The sequence below is a fragment of the Ochlerotatus camptorhynchus genome, unplaced genomic scaffold (assembly GCF_037179485.1).
Source record: "Ochlerotatus camptorhynchus isolate MF236.1 unplaced genomic scaffold, CSIRO-AGI_Acam_v1.1 ptg000178l, whole genome shotgun sequence".
NCBI lineage: Eukaryota > Metazoa > Arthropoda > Insecta > Diptera > Culicidae > Ochlerotatus > Ochlerotatus camptorhynchus.
In genome coordinates, this window is record NW_027040668.1 from 3,447,767 (window position 1) to 3,467,285 (window position 19,519).

The 19,519-nt window shown below is 38.4% G+C and overlaps 1 protein-coding gene across 1 annotated transcript in view; it reads left to right on the forward strand.

Annotated features, from left to right (window-relative positions):
* Window positions 1-19,519, forward strand: part of LOC135701880 (protein sidekick-1-like) — a 370,179-nt gene that overhangs the window by 268,093 nt on the left and 82,567 nt on the right. The window contains exon 5 of the mRNA XM_065222824.1: window positions 10,637-10,894. Within this exon, the coding sequence (XP_065078896.1) occupies window positions 10,637-10,894 (258 nt within the window). The remainder of the gene's footprint in view (window positions 1-10,636; window positions 10,895-19,519) is intronic.

The following is a 19,519-nucleotide window of genomic DNA, read 5'->3' on the forward strand; positions in this document are numbered from 1 at the left end:
CATAACAATTTCATGAGATTTTCGACATGATTGAAATGCATCCTCAGGGATGTAATATTTAAATTTATTTTTTGCTGTGTGTGGTCCAGATAAAAGATTTAATATGCTTGATGTGCATTAAACATCCCGATGTAAACCAGCATTAAAACATCCCGATGTAAACCAGGATAGAAACACCATGCATCAGTGCAATAGATAATATATTGTTTTTCAAATTTTTTTAATGCTAGATCGCTACGACCCAATATCAATAAACCCAAATACGGATGTTCACATATTAGTTTTTTCGAAAGCAAAACTCACCATTAAACAAATGTGTTTGTCAAATAACCGTGTGATCTATCCATAGGTGGATTTGTACTGGTAGTTTAAACCCAATTATAAAAAATGACTGCCTGACCTACAGAGCTCGGTAATAATAGCTAGGTACAACAGTAACAGCGTTAAAAATTCACTCCCTTGCCAGTCACTCGAAGCTACTGAATCGCAGCTTTCACACAATCATACAAACTTAAGCGTGCAATTTCTCGCCAGCAAATAGCAAACGAATTGAATGATTAATGTGCAGCCGAGTTTCTTACGGCCGATGGTTCGGACTTAGCGGAGCCCCTGGTTCATCAATGAACAATGACTTCCAGTTCACAAGGCTGCCAGCGATGATGGTGATGATGGAGTGAATTCCACTGTAGCGTGGTTGGGTAGCTAGCAATTAACGACATCGCATGTGCTTTAATGATTTTTTCACTTCAAACAACGACACAAATTATTAAATCAATATATCATTAGTTCCAACGGGACACGACACGTTGCACACGGCCGAAGGTGCTGATGATTGTCGTTTGTCCATATAGTTTGGATTATTGACAAGTACAGTGGACGTGTGTGATTGATGATGGGGAAATCATGTCGTGTTTTCAAATTAATTAAATTTTACTTATCGCCATCAAATCATGCTAAACATCAAATGGATGCTTTCAGTTACAATTCTAAGCGTTCGCTGTAGTTTTGGAATATTGGGTAGAATAGACAAATCTTCAACAACAGTTCCAAATCCGCCTCCCTCTTTCAGTCACGTCCTAAACGATTTGGACCTGCCAGAATGAATCGTACTGACGGCGTAGAAAATCACGTTGAAAAAGTTCAAATAAATAGATTGCAAAACATTGACCACGGAGTGTAAACGTGAAAATGAAAAAGACATGAGTTTGGAATACTAAAAGAAGGGCAAACACCGAAACTTGCCCTTTGCAAAAATAGAGAAAACCGTGCGCCAGCGGCAACGGAAGCAAGCCTGTTTGGAATAGTTCTCCCAATTCACAATTTCCTTGTTACCATTGTTCCTGTTGAAGACCACCCCTTGAACGTTTTTTTGTTTGCCCCTTCCTAATCGAGGAGGAAATCCCCATCACCGTACGGAGCAAGTTTGTTTACAGCTGCCTTTTGCAGTTTTCCACTTCCGTGAATTCCATTCTGCATGCATGCTCTGCTTTCGTTTCGGTGAGACACAGTGCGCGCCGGTGGTGGTGGCTGACGGTAGTGGTAGAAAGGCTGATTGAAGTTTTGTTCACACTGGCTGGAAGCTTGGGACGCGGAAGAATGGCTCATTTGCCAGCCTTTACTAACATGTAATCTTTTCCAGGTGTGCTATTCAATGCATGGCACAAGCCATCAGTTTAGGATAACTTTCGATATAATTACGGTGAGAGTAAATCCAGCTGGCCGAGTGATGTAGGTTATGGAATATTTCTAAGCCCTCAGTCCTTAAAATTGTAATAATCATAGGACATAGGTTTTTTTTATTAAATAGATTATCAAAATATTACTTAACATACTGCGACATTATCAAAATGTGCACAGTTCAAAAAAGTAGTGTAAATTTCTGTTTAGTATGATGCTCATAAATGGAGCGTAAAGTTCTGAGACATTTCATGCAATGAAGCAAATATTGTATACACAAGCCCATTGTTGTAGACAACATTGTTTACAAGTTGATCGGTTAAGTGAAATGAAATACAAGTTTACGTGAATGAATGTTTACATCTCTATTAAAATTCAGAATTTTTATCTGTGTGGCGAAACAAAAATAAAATAATTAAAAAATTGTTTGGAGGCAAACACACTTTTGCATCACACAGTTTTTGACTCCTAAGGAGATAGGGGACGATGTTAATTCAAAAGCACTTTTTTCGTTCTTTCAAATTGCTGATCTTTTTTTTGCAATTAACACGGCTAAGATCGATAGTGAAAACGCAGTGTATTTATAAGAATCAATATGTAGTTTTAGAGATAACCCGAAACTATAGTTGATTTGACTATATATAGAGGGCAACAACTATAGTCCATAGTTGGCTCCTCGGTTGGCCCAACTATATTTTTCAGTAGATGAACAAGCGTCAAACTTCAAAATACAACTATGCTTTAGTTGATTCAAAAAAATTATTGTTAGGAAAGCAAAATTTTACAATGCTTATTAAACGAACTGCTCTTAATCATCGACATATTAAAAAAGTTTGTTTTGCTTCTTTATCGATCTCAAAAAGACAACTGCAAAATCATAAAAAAAGTGAACAAGAACATTCAACTTAGATTTGAACCGTGTGCATCTGCGTGAGAGCTAGCTATCTTATCGCCTGCTCTACGCATCACAAGTTAAAAGTATGTGGATTTATGATGATCACTTGAAACCAAATTATATAAATAAATTAATTTGACGGTTGTTATAATTGATCAAATTATAGTTGAATTGAGTATAAGATGAACAGTTGAATTTATTAGGTAGATATGATTGAGTTGATGGACAAATTAATATTGGAATAACTATAGGTTTCTTTCAAACAACAATATTTTTCCATGTGAAAGTAACTATTAGGATTGTTATCTTAACTTAACGAATTTGTTCTCCGTGAGTAGCCATATTTTGACCGGTATAATAATTGCGTCTGCTATAATTTGTTCTCCGTGCTTTTCTCGAGAGAATTGTATTGCTTGAACAAAGTTCTCTCGCTCTTTGTTTTATCTTTTCATTCTCTATACGAGTTCTCTTCTCAGCACATCAACGATAATTTCGATATCTGTTCGTTTATTTCGTTCGCTCAATCAGCCTTGGAGTGACGTCATAAAGTTTGTTTTGATCAGCACTTGCATACGAAATTAATATGGAATATAGAAATTCTGTATGTTACCAAAATGTTTTTATAGCATTATCACATTGTATGGGAAATGGATGTAATGTCGCCCTAAATGCCCCTAATTTGGGCCCATACCTAAATTCAGCAATCGACTAAATTTTAAATAGCGACCAAAAATATCCATTAGTACCATCCCAATGGTGCGTTCACCTAGATAAAATTGATAAATATCAGATTTTTAGCGATGGGCCCAATCTTAGATCCATAGGCCAACATTAGAGCCATTTCCCCTATGTAAAGAAAAAGCAGACTACTGGTGAGTTTTTGTCCGTTTTCAAGTAAGGAAATATCATTAAAAAAATCAATACGCCAGCCGATATTTCCCAGCGACTTAACAAAATAATACAATCCAGCTTAATCATCATGCAAACAAAGCTCACGCCACCCTGGCGTCGGTAGCATTGGTGCTCAGCACGGAAAGCAAAATCGATGGAAAACAAATCAAAGAAAGAAAAAAACAAATGGCAACAAAACTAGGAATTATTTTGCTTCAAATTTCGCAAAGTTGCTTTCAAGTATTATGACGGCGTCCCCACCGTCTCCCGCTATATTTTTCCTTGCCCAGGTTGCCTCAAAACTACCACAATCCACAATATTTAGGTGAAAATCTCTAAAAACTAATGATGAATCAAAAACAATTTTAAGGGTAATGTTCGAAGCATGATCGCACGTTGACGTAGAATTACGAGATTTTTCAATATGAATTTCAAAACTAACAATTTATTTATTTAATTAAAAACTTAACAATAATAATTTCATTAAAGTTCTGAAAAAGACGACACCCAATGTCCTTGAAGATCCAATAATGAAATTTTAAATCTCAGTCATTAAATCATTCAAAATAAGTTTTCAAACATGTAAAACAAACTTTGTTATTCACTGATCGGAAAGGTATTCCACTAATTAAAATGCATTTGATTTTACATACTGATTTAAAATACAGATGACTTATACAGCATAGTTTTTCTTTAATCTATAAAATAGTAAAATCAATAAATTAAAAGCTCATTTTTTTGTTTCAAACTAACACTTTTTAAACTCCCAGTAGAGCCGTTTGCACAAGGCATAGCGCATGGTACCTTTTTTGTTGGTCAGGTTTTTCCCGATAAAGGAGATGTGAGCCGTCTACGTATCCGAATACACCTCGGCATCGGCAGAGCGACAGCCGATGGACTCATCAGCATGGCCTGTGCAGAGATCGTCCTCTTCAGTGCTGAGATTTGTCATTGTCATTGACAGACTTTCGACAAAATTGTTTTTTACATAGTCACTGATAGATTTGATCCTCAAAAAAACCTTTGTCAAAATCTTTTTCATTTTTTCGTCAATGACAAAGATTCACCTGGTCAGAGTTGGTAACGGTCAGTTTGGTCAGTGACGTTTGACGAAAACCAAAAACCTAATACATATACTGACCTAACATTTATAATTAAAAAAAAAACAAAAAAAAAGTAATTGATGATTTGCGAAGTTGTTTCTCAAAATAATCTTTATAAGTATAGAAGCATGTAATCATGGAAAAAATCATCTCTCGCCCTAAATAATTATTCCAACGGGAAATAAAATCAAAAATCATCTCTCTCCCTAAATAATTATTTCAACCACCTAAATAAATTTCAGAACCACTCGGCTGTTGGAATCTTGGCGGAAAAAAATTAAGTGTGTACGGGTCAACTTTTCGGAAGGTCCAAGCCAACCGTAAAAATGGTCAGTTCATAAAAGAACTCAGCGTTTTTTTTAGAAAGTACATATTGAGGACTTAATATAAATAATTCGGGCTTGTGAGCAGAAAAAGAACCCTAGTGATCATGGGGTGAACTTTCGGAAGATGCTGACTTCTGGTATGTTGAAAAGTGTAAAATACTCCTAAATATGGGTATTTCCGGAACGGAGACGTCCTTTAGAGGCTAGAAATCGATTATTGACGCCATCTTGGAATCAAAGATGGAGACCTCCGGTTTGTGAAAAAGTGTTAAATACCGTATAATATGTACGGGGACGATGTCTAGAGGTCGGAAAATCGATGATTGACGCCATTTTGGAATCGAAGTTTAGAGGCCTTGTATCGACGCCCTTTGGGGATCCAAGGCTCCGTTAATTTCTATCGAATGGATTGGTCTATACGCATAAATGTCTACTTCATGTTAATCTGGATAATCCGGAAGGTAACACAGTAGACTCCAGTGTTCATTTTCCGGTCACAAGTCCGAATTCATTCCATGGTTCTTCTAGAAGTGCTTTTGAAAAATAAAAACGCAAAGTTCTAAGACCAATTTCATAAATTGACCACTTTTACGTTTTTTTTTAACTAGTTCGTTTATTTACTAGGCTCAGTCGTGTGTGACACTTTGCGGAGCCAACAATCAGTAATGTTTGAATTTGCATTTTAAACAGCAGTAGTTCTAGGTTAGTATTGGGTACCAATTACTCGTGGCGGGCTGGAGCTTAATGGGTAACATTTTTGATTAGAAGGAGCTAGGTAGAAACTGGTTTCTAAAGCCTTCTTCAGATAATACTCTCCGATGGTTGACCAAATCCTGGCTGGGCAGGGGCAAGTAGCACAGAAACAGGACGATAATAAGACTGGGGCACAATAGCTGGAAATTGTTTGAAATGGAGGGGATGTTCACATCAATCTCTAACATCAGACAATCTCAGTCTCAATCGAACTGAGACTATCCGAGAACATGAAGTAATGGTCTATGGGTATGTCGGAAATCATCCCCAATGCGAAGTTGATTGCTGCTAGCTCAGCAACATAAACGGAACAAGGTTCCTGAAGTTTCCGAAAGGCGGTTGAGTATTCATTGAAGACGCCGAAGTCAGCGGATCCATCAATGCGTGATCCATCAGTGAAACATCTTCTATTGCAATTGACTTGTTGGTACTTTTCAGCAAAAATACGGGGATTTGAGATAGGTTGAAGTTGATCCTTGAATAGCCTGTTTCATGGAGAGATCATAGTCAATGCGGGAACTGCAGTTAGTAAAGCATACACGAGGGGGGTTATAGCACGGAAGGCTTATATCCGATGACATATAATTAAGACAGATTCGCACGAATCTAGACTGGATGCTCAATTCGAGCATTTCTTCGAAGTTTTAAATCACAAGGTTGTTACTGACACTACATTTAATAAATATTCTGAATGAGAGCTCCCAGAAACGGTTCTGCAGGGGTTTTACTCCCGCTAAAACCTCTAGGCTCATATTGTGTTTTGAATGCATACAGCCAAGGAAAATATGTAAACAATGATATTGAATGCGTTTTAATTTAAATAGGTGGGTTTTTCTTGCTGAGACGAAGCAAAAAGAGCCATACTCAAGAACTGAAAGAATAGTCGTTTTATACAGTTTAATGAGGTCTTCCGGGTGAGCACCCCACCATGTCCCGGAAATTGATCGTAGAAAGTTGATCATTTGTTGACACTTTTGTTTCAAATACTTAGTGTGGGTACCCCGAATGCATTTTGAATCAAACCAGACTCCAAGGTATTTGAAGGTTAAAGATTGGGTAATGTCTCTGCCCAAAAGGTTTAGACGCAGTTGGGCTGGAAACCGCTTCCTTGTAAACATTACCAATTCAGTTTTTTTGCGGTGAAAACTCGATCTTCTTGCCCAGAAAGACAGATTATTTAGGGAATTTTGCAACAGTCTTTGCAAGATTTCCGCACGTGGATCTCTCAGGGAAACCACGGCATCGTCTGCAAGCTGTCTAAGCGTGCATCGATTATTTTAGCAGTTATTAATATCTTTGACATAGAAATTATAAAGTAAGGGACTTAAACATGAACCTTGGGGTAAGCCCATGTAGCTAATTCTGGAAGTTGTCAGTTGACCTAGATTGAAGGTCATTTGTTTTTCTGACAGCAAATTATACAAGAAATTATTTAAAATACCGGGTAATCCACTACTGTGCAGACTGCCTGACAGTATGTCTATGGAAACTGAATCAAATGCACCCTTAATATCCAAATAGACTGAAGCCAATTGCTCCTTGTGCGCAAAGGCCAGTTGAATATCAAATAAAAGCATCGCTAGACAATCGTTTGTTCCTTTACTCTTTCGGAAACCAAACTGCGTATTTGAAAGTAGGTTGTTTGATTTAACCCAATGGTCAAGTCTTGATAAGATCTTTTTTTTCTAATAATTTCCTCAGGCATGATAACATAGAGATCGGACGGTAAGAATTGTGATCAGACGCTGGTTTCCCAGGTTTTTGAATAGCTATTACTTTAACCTGTCTCCATGCTGGTGGAACTATATTGAATTCCATAAATGAATAATATAGGTTAAGTAATCATCTTTCAGCGATATCGGGGAGGATTTTTAGAAGGTCGAATTTGATCATATCGCTTCCCGGAGCAGAGCTATTCGATGAAAGAAGTGCCATTGAAAATTCCAGTATTGAGAATGGTGCATCCAGAGAACCGTTACTTCGGGAGGAGTATTCTTCACTCTCATTGGAAGATGAGCGGTTTCGCATATAGCGAGCCTTTTTCCAAAGCGTTGTCATCGAAGTTTCTCTAGAAAGTCCTTCGATAAAAGTACGCCAGTAATTTCGTTTCTTTGCTTTTAGTAAGTTTCTTAGCTTTTGTTCAAGCTTTAGATACTTTTCAAAAAGCTCAGATGTCATGTCTACGATAATCTTTAAAGGCATCGGATTTCTCAAGATACAACTTTGTGCATTCGTCATCCCATCCAGGGGTGGCGGGTCTTATTTTGAAGGATGCACTTGGAACACGTCGTTTCTGAGCTTCAAATGCGCTTTTGTAGATTAGTTCGGTAAAGAAACTATACTCGTCCAATGGTGGTAGAGGATCGGTAGAATCAATACCAAGAGCTACCGCCGATACAAATTTTCGCCTATCAAAGTTCCTCATGAGGTCAAAAGGAACTTGAATTGACTGATCTGTGTTTAGACGACCATTTTAGATTTAAATAATAATTTGTAAGTGATCACTATCATGGGGATCATTGATAACCTTCCACAGACAACCTAATGATAGTGAGTTAGAGCACAAAGATAGTCAAGTTGAAATCGTCACACAAATCATAGAAAATACGGTTATTCTGGGTTGGTTCTCCTTTTTTTCTGTACTTACAGGTACCCCAGTTAAAAAAAATTAAACATTACATCGCCAAATGTTGCAGCAGCATTTGAAAGAATTGGAATGTCTAATAGAAATGCGAGTATGATTATGGTAGAAATAATTAAAGGCAGTCACACGAAGTCGATGTGTTGGAAGACTGATTACGCTTTAAATTATCAGACCATTCGCCGTTCCCGAATGAAACATCGTGTGGCGCTGGTGAACGCAGTAAATGCATTTAATTTGTTCTAAGATTCTAAACTTCTTTAATTCTAAAACTCAAAAATTCTAAAATTCTAAAATTCTTAGACTTCAAAATTCTTAAATTTTTAAATTATTTAGTTCATAAATTCTTTCATTTTTAAATTCTTTTTAATTTTTTTTTTCTAAATTTGTTGGCATAGCTAAAGTTATTTTCATTTTGTTCAATTTATCAGTTGAAGAAAAGATTTGAAACTGATGTACCTTTGGTAGTAAACTGGGATGGAAATATTCTGCCTGACACCAACAGAAAGCGCGTTGGTTGGCTTCCCATTCTTGTTGCTGTAGCAGGGGTGTCTAATCATCTTTCGGTACCTTCCCTATCTTGTGGATCGGTGGATGCTGAAACATCTGCGATAATGGAGACAATCAACGAGTGGGGTCTGCAGGTAAGAATAGTTGGAATCAGCTTTGATAAAACTAGTGTTAACTATGGCGTAAAAAAATGGTATTATAACCCGTCTTCCAGTTCTACTGAAAAGAAACTTGCTGCCATTGGCATGTCGCCGTCACATTGCCGAAATTGTATTCAAACACGTTGCACAATCTCGAATCTTTCAATGAATTCGAAAATAGCCGGCGCCGGTGGTGTAGTGGTAAGCGTGACTGCTTTCTAACACTCCAATGGGTCTGGGTTCAATCCCAGCCGAGGTCGGTGGTATTTTTCTGAGGCATACAAATCTCTGGTCACGTCTTCCTTCGCAAGGGAAGTAAAGCCGTTGGTCCCGGCCCATGTGTGTTGAATGGGTGCGATATCCTACGCAGGTGTGGAAGCTGCCTTCCTGCACATTCGATTGCCGTCAATGGATGGCAATCGATGTCCGCCGGTGATTGGCACTGGATTGCGGAACAGGGACCGACGTTAAATAAAGCAAAGAAGAATGAATTCAAAAATGAATTCAACCAAAATCGGAGCAACCGAAAGTTCCAAACACATTTTTGCATCTAAAAAAACCGAAAAGCCGTCTGAGTAGGAAAGGGATAATGTTTAAGCCACTTTTACTGTCAACATCACTCATCTAAGGCAGTTCCAAGAAAACGGAGATTTCGAAGGAGAGCACCACGAAGGGCAAATTAGTAGGCGGGGATGTAATTTTCCTCCATTCCTAAAGTTGCTCCATTTTTTTTTATCCTCCCACTCAATTCGCATGTACAGCGCTATACAATGCAACAATTGTAAAGCTCTGTTTTGCAGGATCGTGCCACCTTCTCCTCCCCCCATAGAAGAATGTCGATGAAGAGGCGAATTGATTTGTGCAAAACATGGGTTATTTCGGAAACAAGAGAAATCCATTCCCATCAGTTCCAATTTCTGCGGAGAGATGGTGGCGGCTTAGGGATGCACTTCGAATGCATACTGATTTCAGTGTATGGGTGAAATGGGTGAATGTAGTGAGTAAGCAATAGGGAGAGAAGATAAAAAGTTGTTTTATTGGCAGAAAAGTTTCATCCCGGGTTGGAAAAGGGTAAGTCTGATCGATTTTCTGTGTTTATCGATGTGATATGTAAATGAAAATAGAAGGGTAGATAGTCATTGTTATCCGGAAAGTTTACCACCACGGGAAAGATGAGATGGGCGAGGAGGTGCTACCGGTTTATCCGAAGTTACGAATTTCACTTCACACCTCATGGTCCCATGTTCGTGGGAAAGTTTTTGGGTTGTCAATTGCAATGTAACTTTACACTTTTTTGCGAACAGTAAGACAGGGTGTGATGCAAGAGTGGAATTTTTTGAATATTTAGATTTCGAAAAATTATTCCTCTATCTATCTAACAAACAGTTTTCTTCTAGGAATCACATTATCGGTAGACAATTTATGCAAACGACTCTGATCGAAGAAGCTTCCCGGAAAACCGCTCCCATATGACGTATTTTGGGAACATAAACCTTTGTAATATATTTTTCCATTGTACTCGGCGGCCATCCTTGGTGCGGCATTCAAATACACACAAAGAGCAAATATGCCATATAAAACCCGATAAGAATCGTCATTTTTCATTTACCCTCACCCAGCAGTGCATTGGTCGGGAAACACCCGACTCGTATAGATATTTTCTGATTGTCTCTTCTTTCCCTATTACGGTTTCCTTACAGTTTCCAAAGCGAAAATCCTCGGCAACTCGGAGCTGTTTATCAAAAGCGGAAGCGACATCAACCTCACATGTGTGGCACTGCAGTCGCCGGCGCCACCTTCTTTCATCTACTGGTACAAGGGTGGTCGCGTGGTTAATTACTCTCAGCGAGGTGGAATCAGCGTGCTAACCGAGCGACAAACCAAAACAAGCAAGCTGGTTATAGCGCGGGCCATGGCGTCCGACTCTGGCAACTACACGTGCTCACCCAGCAGCTCCGGTAAGTATATGAGTCGGTGTCCGTGGCTGTCTGGAAGGCATGATAACAATGATAAACGAAAGCACCTTATATTGAGAATCCCACGAATTTCGGTTTCCAAGACGATGACGACGTGGCTGTACATCGTTCCGAGTGGCCATTCAGGTTGTGCCTTGTGGAGGAAATTCCCATTAGAGGTATTATCACCTTTCAACCAGAAGCACTTGGGAGGTTTATTGGTTCATCAGATTGATGATGTTTTCGATCCCTAATTAGGATATCTCTTTTTTTTTATCGGTGTGCTATTTTCGGAAGAATGATGTAGTTCAGTGTTTCTCAATCGGTGGGTCGCGACCCAAAGTATTATAGGGATTATAAGAATTATATCCAACTACACACAATTTTTTGATGTAGGAAATCGGTTAAAAATATCTTTTTCGCATAATTTCATTCGTTGCATACTATGGTACCACTTATATTGAGCCTATTCTACTTCAAAGAACCATAATCTAAAAAAAATCGAATTAGAAGATTTATTCAGACATGTGATATGAGTTCAAAACCAACCCTTAAACATGCGCCTGGTTTATTTTTGATCTTCAAACTAGTATAAAAAAAAAAAAAAATAACGGCGCAGTTGGTGTAGTGGTAAGCGTGATTACCTATCACCCCAGCAGGCCTGGGTTCAATCCCAGTCGGCGCCGCCGGGATGTTCTGAGGCATAACATCTCTGATCACGCCTTCCTTCGGATGGGATGTAAAGCCGTTGGTCCCCGGTTCATGAGTTGATGGGTCGATAGGTAGGGTCCAGGTGTGGGAGCTGTTTTCCTGGCACGTCGGTAGCATTGGTGCTCAGCACGGAAACCAAGATCGACGGAAAAAACAAACCAAGGGAAAAAAAAAAGTATGAAAAACTTTCAGAATATTAAGTTTTTTTTTTAAATGGAGTTGAAAATCCACCTTAACACATATTTGACATATAGGGCTTAGCTGATACCGATATAGAGATAACGTTCCGCAAAATACCGATTTATGAGATATACAGATTTTTTAAATAATCAAAATGATTATTGAATGCCTATGTTCATCTATCAAAATGAGAGAAAACTTTTGAGAGTTATATCTAAAACATGCTTGACCCATTTATTTTCACAGAGCATTAAACTATAAGTGGGTCATGCCCAAACAGCAATTCTTTTCCTTCTCTGCTGACTTTCTGATAGGACTTTGTCCAAGACATTTATGCAAATCTAGCAGATGGTTCAACCTATGTGCTTCACTCTGATTGGTTGACCTTATACATATACTACACTGTTCTAGATATCTTGTAGAGTAATGAATTTTATGTAGAGTTTAAGAATATAACACAGACAAACAGACATAACTCATTGGATATTTCTCACTGTAAAACATCATCGCTAAAACATTATCGCCATCTGTTGAGTACACTGTGGTGGGCACTACACTGAACAGATGGCGGTATTGTGTAAACGTCAAACGTGAGGGAATTGACTATGCGCGCCACAGGTAGCGGTACTACCAACTACGATACTTTTAAATTGTCCGTTAAATGCTTGTTCGATGAACAACTTGCGAGTATTATGTCTGTTTGTCTGTGAATATAAGTAGCTTAGTTCAGTAAACGGAATAGCCAGTCAAGTAGTAAAGTCAGAACGAGTGACTTCAGGGTACTTGGTGATGTACGCCATGAAGATTTGTGTTATGTATTTATTTTTGAATAGAGGAAATGGCTCTTATGTCATTTTATGGGTCTAAATATTGGCCCCATTGATAAAAATCTTCAGTTTTTAATTATTTTTTTTTTCTTAGAACAGTGCTTCATCTGTACTATACAAATGCATATATTTGGATGCCACAGATTATTCATCTTTGAAAATTTTTTTTTTTTTCCTTGGTTTGTTTTTCGTCGATCTTGTTTTCCGTGCTGAGCACCAATGCTACCGACGCCAGGAAGGCAGCTCCCACACCTGGACCCTACCTATCGACCCATCAACTCATGAACCGGGGACCAACGGCTTTACTTCCCATCCGAAGGAAGGCGTGATCAGAGATGTTATGCCTCAGAACATCCCGGCGGCGCCGACTGGGATTGAACCCAGGCCTGCTGGGGTGAGAGGTAATCACGCTTACCACTACACCACCGGCGCCGTTATCTTTGAAAATGTCATCTTTAAAAATGGCTACCCAGGAATTGAAAAATAGCTTATAGCTTATACTGGTAATTCCTGAGAATCGAGAAATATTTTTATCTTTTACGTGACCAAATAGTTCCATCAAAATGTTAACTTTTTAACATTCTGGACTTTATTTAAACTTCCCTTGGAAGTTTTTTTCTAATTTTCTCCTGGAATTTTCTTCCACCTTACACCATACATTATTTTCCGATTCCTTGCGGAAAGTTATTTCGACATCCTTTAGAAGCTTCTTCTGGCATCGCTTGAAAGGTTCTTCCTCCTTCTATCGAATATTGTGCTATTTTTTACTAGAAGAATCTACCGATTTCCCCCGGATACTTGTTTCAACGACCCCCGTAAAGCTCTTTCTCCCGGAATGTTTCTTCCGAACTTCTCCTAGCTTCAGAATTTCTTCAGAAGTTGCTTCCAAACTACGACAGGATGTTTCTTCCAGTGCCAACGTCTCCACGAAGTTTCTTCAGTCTTCGCCATGATATTCCTTTAAACTTTTACTGGAATTATATTCTCCTAGCTGCCCCTGCAATGGCCACTCCTTCCGATTTCCTAAACCTTTCTGGCTTCCTGTGGATGTGTCATCTGATTTTTCCGCAAGTTTCTTTAAATTGTCTCCAGTAGTTTCTCAATATTTTTTTCCTGAAGAGTTTATGCCTTCTTTTTCTGGATGTTTTTCAGCTTCTTTCATAAGGTAATTCAAACATTCTCCGAAATTGTTTCCGACTCTCCGGGAAGGGCCGTTGTTAGCCAAAAAATCGTTATTGACTGTAAAAAATAATTTGTAACTTTTACTTAAATTTACTGACATTTTTAAGCATGTTTAAATAAACATCTTTAATGTACGGGTTCATGGGGAAAAAAATGAGCGCCAAATCACGTAGTTATCGTAGCGTGCGTAAGCGGGATCGATTTCTTGAAATTTTTCCATTAAGAAACATATGTATAATATACACTGGAGTCGCTTTTTACGCGGGTGATACGTCCCGCGTAAAAAAAACCGCGTGAATTCCGGAATCCGCGTAAAAAAACTGCGTAAATTCCGAAATCCGCGTAAAAAAAAACCGCGTAAAAAAAGACCGTGTAAAAAAAAACCGCGTAAAAAGCGACTCTAATGTATAATGATAAACCGCGTAAATTCTGATATCCGCGTAAAAAAAAACAAAATCCGCGTAAAAAAAACCGCGTAAATTCCGGAATTCGCGTAAAAAAAAAACCGCGTAAATTCTGAAATCCGCGTAAAAAAAAACCGCGTAAAAAAAACCGTGTAAAAAAAAACCGCGTAAAAAGCGACTCCAGTGTATATCATATATGTTTTTTTTTTTTTTTTTTATTATAGTCACTTTAACACTCTTGGGTCATTCGTGACTTGTCCGGGGGTGAGATTTGAACTCGTGACTTTGGCGTGAGAGGTATGGATGTTAACCACTACGCTTGGGTCGCCCCCATATCATATATGTGATTACAACAGCCTCAGCCTTTTTGTTCATAAAATCCCCACTGTGCATTGGTGGGTTGCGGATTGCCTTTGTCACTTACATTAAATTTTCTTATACTATTTGAAATTTATTAAGGGAATCTTAGTTACATGAAAATTTTCGTGTTTTAATATCAATGAGGAATTGAGTTCATTGTTTTAATGATTTCAGGACAATTTTATTATGCACGCAACATGCAAGGTCGACATCTCGAGATCCTTGCTAGAAACATAGTTTTTGGTGGTTCAGGAGCCTAATGTATATTGAATGGATTACAATTTAGACCAGAATTCTCACGCTAGGTGACACTAGTGTTGTAAAGGTTGATCTCGGAAAAATCCGGACACATTAACAATGCTGCCATTACGGCATGTCTGAGAAAAACAATTCAAATGTCACTTGATCAAGCTAAGAGTGCATAGAATCACAGTAGGCATTGGTTGTCAGGATAAGTTCATTTGTTTACATCATGGCTTCACCGAAGCACGTCACGATTCGATCCTGCACGCTTGAAACGAAAATCCCAGTCTATCCGCTCCTGGCAGTTTCGATCAAATCCCTGGGCAGGAATTTTATGCCTTGGTTGACCAGAAAAGTGCTCCGGAAGAATGTAAAATCAAAAATAATTCGAAATTCCCCAAAAAGTTCCTTGTCTGGCAAGCAATCTGCAGCTGTGGACTTAAAAGCGAAACTTTCGTTACTTCTGGAACCATGAACCAGCAAATTTACCACGGAAGCGACTACTGACTTTTTTGGAGCATGAGGTGCTATTCTGACCAGACTTGGCAAGCTGCCACTACTTAAATTCCACCAAACAGTGGTACAGCAAAAATGTCGTCACAGTGGTTCCCAAGGAGATTTCTTTGCCTAACCCTTACGATGTAAGTATGTCTTCAAATCTACAGGCAAACAGTGTGCGCTTGACTTTGCTCAAACACTGTTTGTGGCTGTGGAATAGTTCTAGCGATGTTTCATCAATGCCTAAAGCCCCACGTTGCCGAAAGCATTTCCAGTCGATGGTGTGTTATAATGCAATTCTTCTTTACCCAATGATTGTGTTGCTTCTCTCGTCATGACCAACTTAGTCATCTCAGAGAGAAATCAGTAGGTTGGTTGTTGCGTGCTATACCATCGTCAGCACTGTTGACGGCTACTCCCGTGTTGAGTTGTTACATTCAAAGTGTTTTTATATTACTTCATACGTGAAGTTTGCGATTTTCAGAGTTGTTTGGAAATGCTATCTAACATAAAGCTTTGGTGTGATAATTTATTAACATATAAGCGGAACTATCTACCTACCCTCTTCTAAGACCATTATCTAGCTAATGAAATTATCACACTAAAGCTTCATGTTAGAAAGCATTTCCAACCTACTCTGAAGGATTGTGTTTGTTTTCAACTGGAGGTTTCACAAATAATTTCTGATCACTGATTCCTTAAAAAATGCATTTTGTGCAAAACATGACACAGATTTTAAAGTCATCGACTGCAAATTAAGCTTTTAACAGCGTAAAATATTGGAACGGATTCACTTTTCGTATATTTTTTTAATGTTTTACTTCATGAATCACAGTTTAACAGTCATACATCTGATGTGACATAAAGAATATATTCTGATTTATTCTGATATTTCTGATGTAACATAAAGGAATAATCGTTTGGAAAGTGATAGAGAAAGAGAGAGAGAGAAGAGTATTCCACTACAGATGCCGATTATTCATCAGGACTCAACGAGAATCGAGATGACAAAGATTCAGCAGCAAGGACACAATACATAAGCTACTGATTACAACTAGATATAAAAATATGAAATGCATCCTACTAAATACGTGGCATCTACAAAGCAGGAATTGCTTTGATGATGGAAATGTACACGCAGTACCAATATACATTTTATATCGGTACTACATGTATGCGGGGCAAGTTGTAAGTGAAAGTAACCTCCGAATGGACGTGAGTGACCAGGCATTCTGAAATGGGTTACTGAATCTCAACAGAGCTATCACCTTTCAATTTCCGGGCTAAAATTGTTTGCAATGGGATCAGTATAAGATAATAATAGATTATATTGCAAACAATTTTCTTCCATAAAAACACTGCCGGACGGTGGAAGTTGGATTGTATATACATACATACATACATACATACATACATACATACATACATACATACATACATACAACATATAGGAATAATCTTTTGAAATTCCTCAAGCGTTTGCATTCTCTACTTGCAGGGGTTATGGTTTGTTTCTATCATGCGGTGCATTTTACCCCAATGTTGTGGTGCGTTTTAGCCAGAGTTAATGTACACGTGCATCCATCCCGCGTGATAGAGACACGCTTTCTATAAGATCGTAGGTGCCTGGTAAGTACATTTCGAGACGAATTATTTCGCGTTTCGTTTTTGTTCCTACGTGCCTCATTCGTGTCACATGTGCTGTGTCTCATGAGCTAAGCTCGGCGAGCTCCAGGGAGATCGGCAGCGTACCTACGTCCTGCGTGCATGCTAAAAGTGACTGGTTGGTGATAAAAAAAAACAGCAGAGAACTGTTGTAGTCCTGTCACATTCTCGTGTTGCTGGTACAACTGATTGATTTCAATCAGTTGGTATTCAGTTTTTGAGGGTTGAGAGATTGTGGTTTTATAGAAGTATTTCAAGCGGAAGATGAGTTAAACGATTACGAACCAATTATCGGCGGGGTTATTTGTTACCGATCCATGCGCATGGAATTTTCATGGTTCAAAATAATGATTTTGCTCCACCAAGTTCAAACGATTTCAAATCAGTTTCTGATCATTCTCACAAAACTTGGCCCTGTGAAGTGCATTTGTGGGAATTGTAAAATTGAAAGTTAGGATAATTAGTTCTTAATTGATTAGGAAGATGATGTTCTTCTGACATGGTTCATTTACTACTCAGCAGACAACATTTCAATAATAGGACAAAAAATCGAGGCTATTATGACATAAGGGCAAGATGCAGCGTTGCCCTGAAAACAACCGATTAATCCTACCAGCAAGTTATCAACTTGGAAATTAATTAATAACAAATTTTGTTGACATTCAATTAAAATGTGGTTTTGAACAAAGTTGTAGCTGGGAAATTTTCACTTAAGAGGGGTGGTTGGGGGGGGGGGCTCTGATGGACAACTTTTCCGTAAATCATTATGAGGCAGGGCACTTTTCCTATAGTAATTCCCATATAAATTGCAAAGAGCCAGTGCAGAATCAGTTCGCCACCAAATTAGCTCAAATTTCGGGGTATTGATCAGTCTGATTTGGATCCAATTGATCTTGGTGGATCAAATTGATAGGTATTTTGCAGCTGGCAGAGAACCAATAGTTCGGAGGGCCCTTTAAAAACTTCGATGTTGAAATTGATTCGTGTGACTTCATGCATTAGTATTTTCAGCCTTCCAAGCTGTAGCTAACATCACTAGTTAATTAAAACATGTACCGTAAAACGGGGTAACATTGATCATATTTAAATGTATATTCTAAATATTTTTTGCAGCAATGAATATTTTTCAAATTTCATATTTTTAAACAAGTACTGAGGATCCATGAGTTAATTCGTTAGTAATTTGTTTTACGGAAATTAAAGCATTTGCACATTTTTTGTTTGTTTTGTGACCGAACATCAGTATTTTGATTTGGGGTTACTTTGATAATGCTCGATGAATGTAGAAAAAAATGCGTGAAAATCAAACATTTTAGTTCTTTAAATTTGAAACTTTCAATGAGTATATAATCTGAAAACATCATAGGCAATAAGAATACAACATTGAATTTGTGATCGCTTTCTTTTTTTTCCTTTGGTTTATTTTTTCCGTCGATCTTGTTTTCCGTGCTGAGCACCAATGCTACCGACGTGCCAGGAAAACAGCTCCCACACCTGGACCCTACCTATCGACCCATCAACTCATGAACCGGGGACCAACGGCTTTACTTCCCATCCGAAGGAAGGCGTGATCAGAGATGTTATGCCTCAGAACATCCCGGCGGCGCCGACTGGTATTGAACCCAGGCCTGCTGGGGTGAGAGGTAATCACGCTTACAATTACACCACAGGCGCCGTTAATTTGTGATGGCTATATCGGAAATACATTTCATCAGTGATGGTTTCAATGCTTTTTCAAACAGGTGAAAAATACGATAATTGTTTTTAAAATATGTTTGTAGAATATGTAACTACATACTATATAAAAAAATATATACGATATCAAAGGAAATACCCTAAGCTACGATATGGAACCAATATTTTTAATTAAGAAAATGCGCAGCGAGTAAGTTTAATTTTTATATTATACTATCATAGTTACCCGCATTATCAAAGATACTCCGTTTTACGGTACTTAAATTTGAGAACTGTTCAAATATATTTAGACAAAAAGCATGGTGTGTTCGTCCCAAGTAGTAATTAACATATTTGTCACACTCAACGGTCAGTATCTGAATCGAAAACCATGTTTTCCTAAATGATTATTTAGTAGGCTCAATATCTTTGAAAGCTCTGCGGAGCCGAAAGACTAAACAAATATTACAATGGAGATCTAAATCGATTTCCTAGTTTTTTTTTGTGCTTGCAACGTATCGAATCTCGACAGATCCGCAAACCCTTTCTGCCGAGGATGCTGATGTTCGTTTTTGCATGCTTCATCGGCCTCCTGAGGGCACGTCTATTATCACCACCTCTTCATGCAGCACCTCTACCACTTCTTCTGTTGATTTGCTGGTGCTGTCTGACAATGCACCTACAGCCACTACATCAGGGTACGAAGTGCTATCCGAGTTGCAAGGAATTTTGTAGCTCTTCAAGAAACTTCGTTGTACTTCAGGGAACTTTTTAAAAGTTCAGGAAACTTTCTTGAAGTGCAGATTATTCTTTAAAGTTCAGCCAACTTTGTAGAAGCTCACCGAACTTCAGTGAACTTCGTAGAGTTTCATCGAACTGCTTCG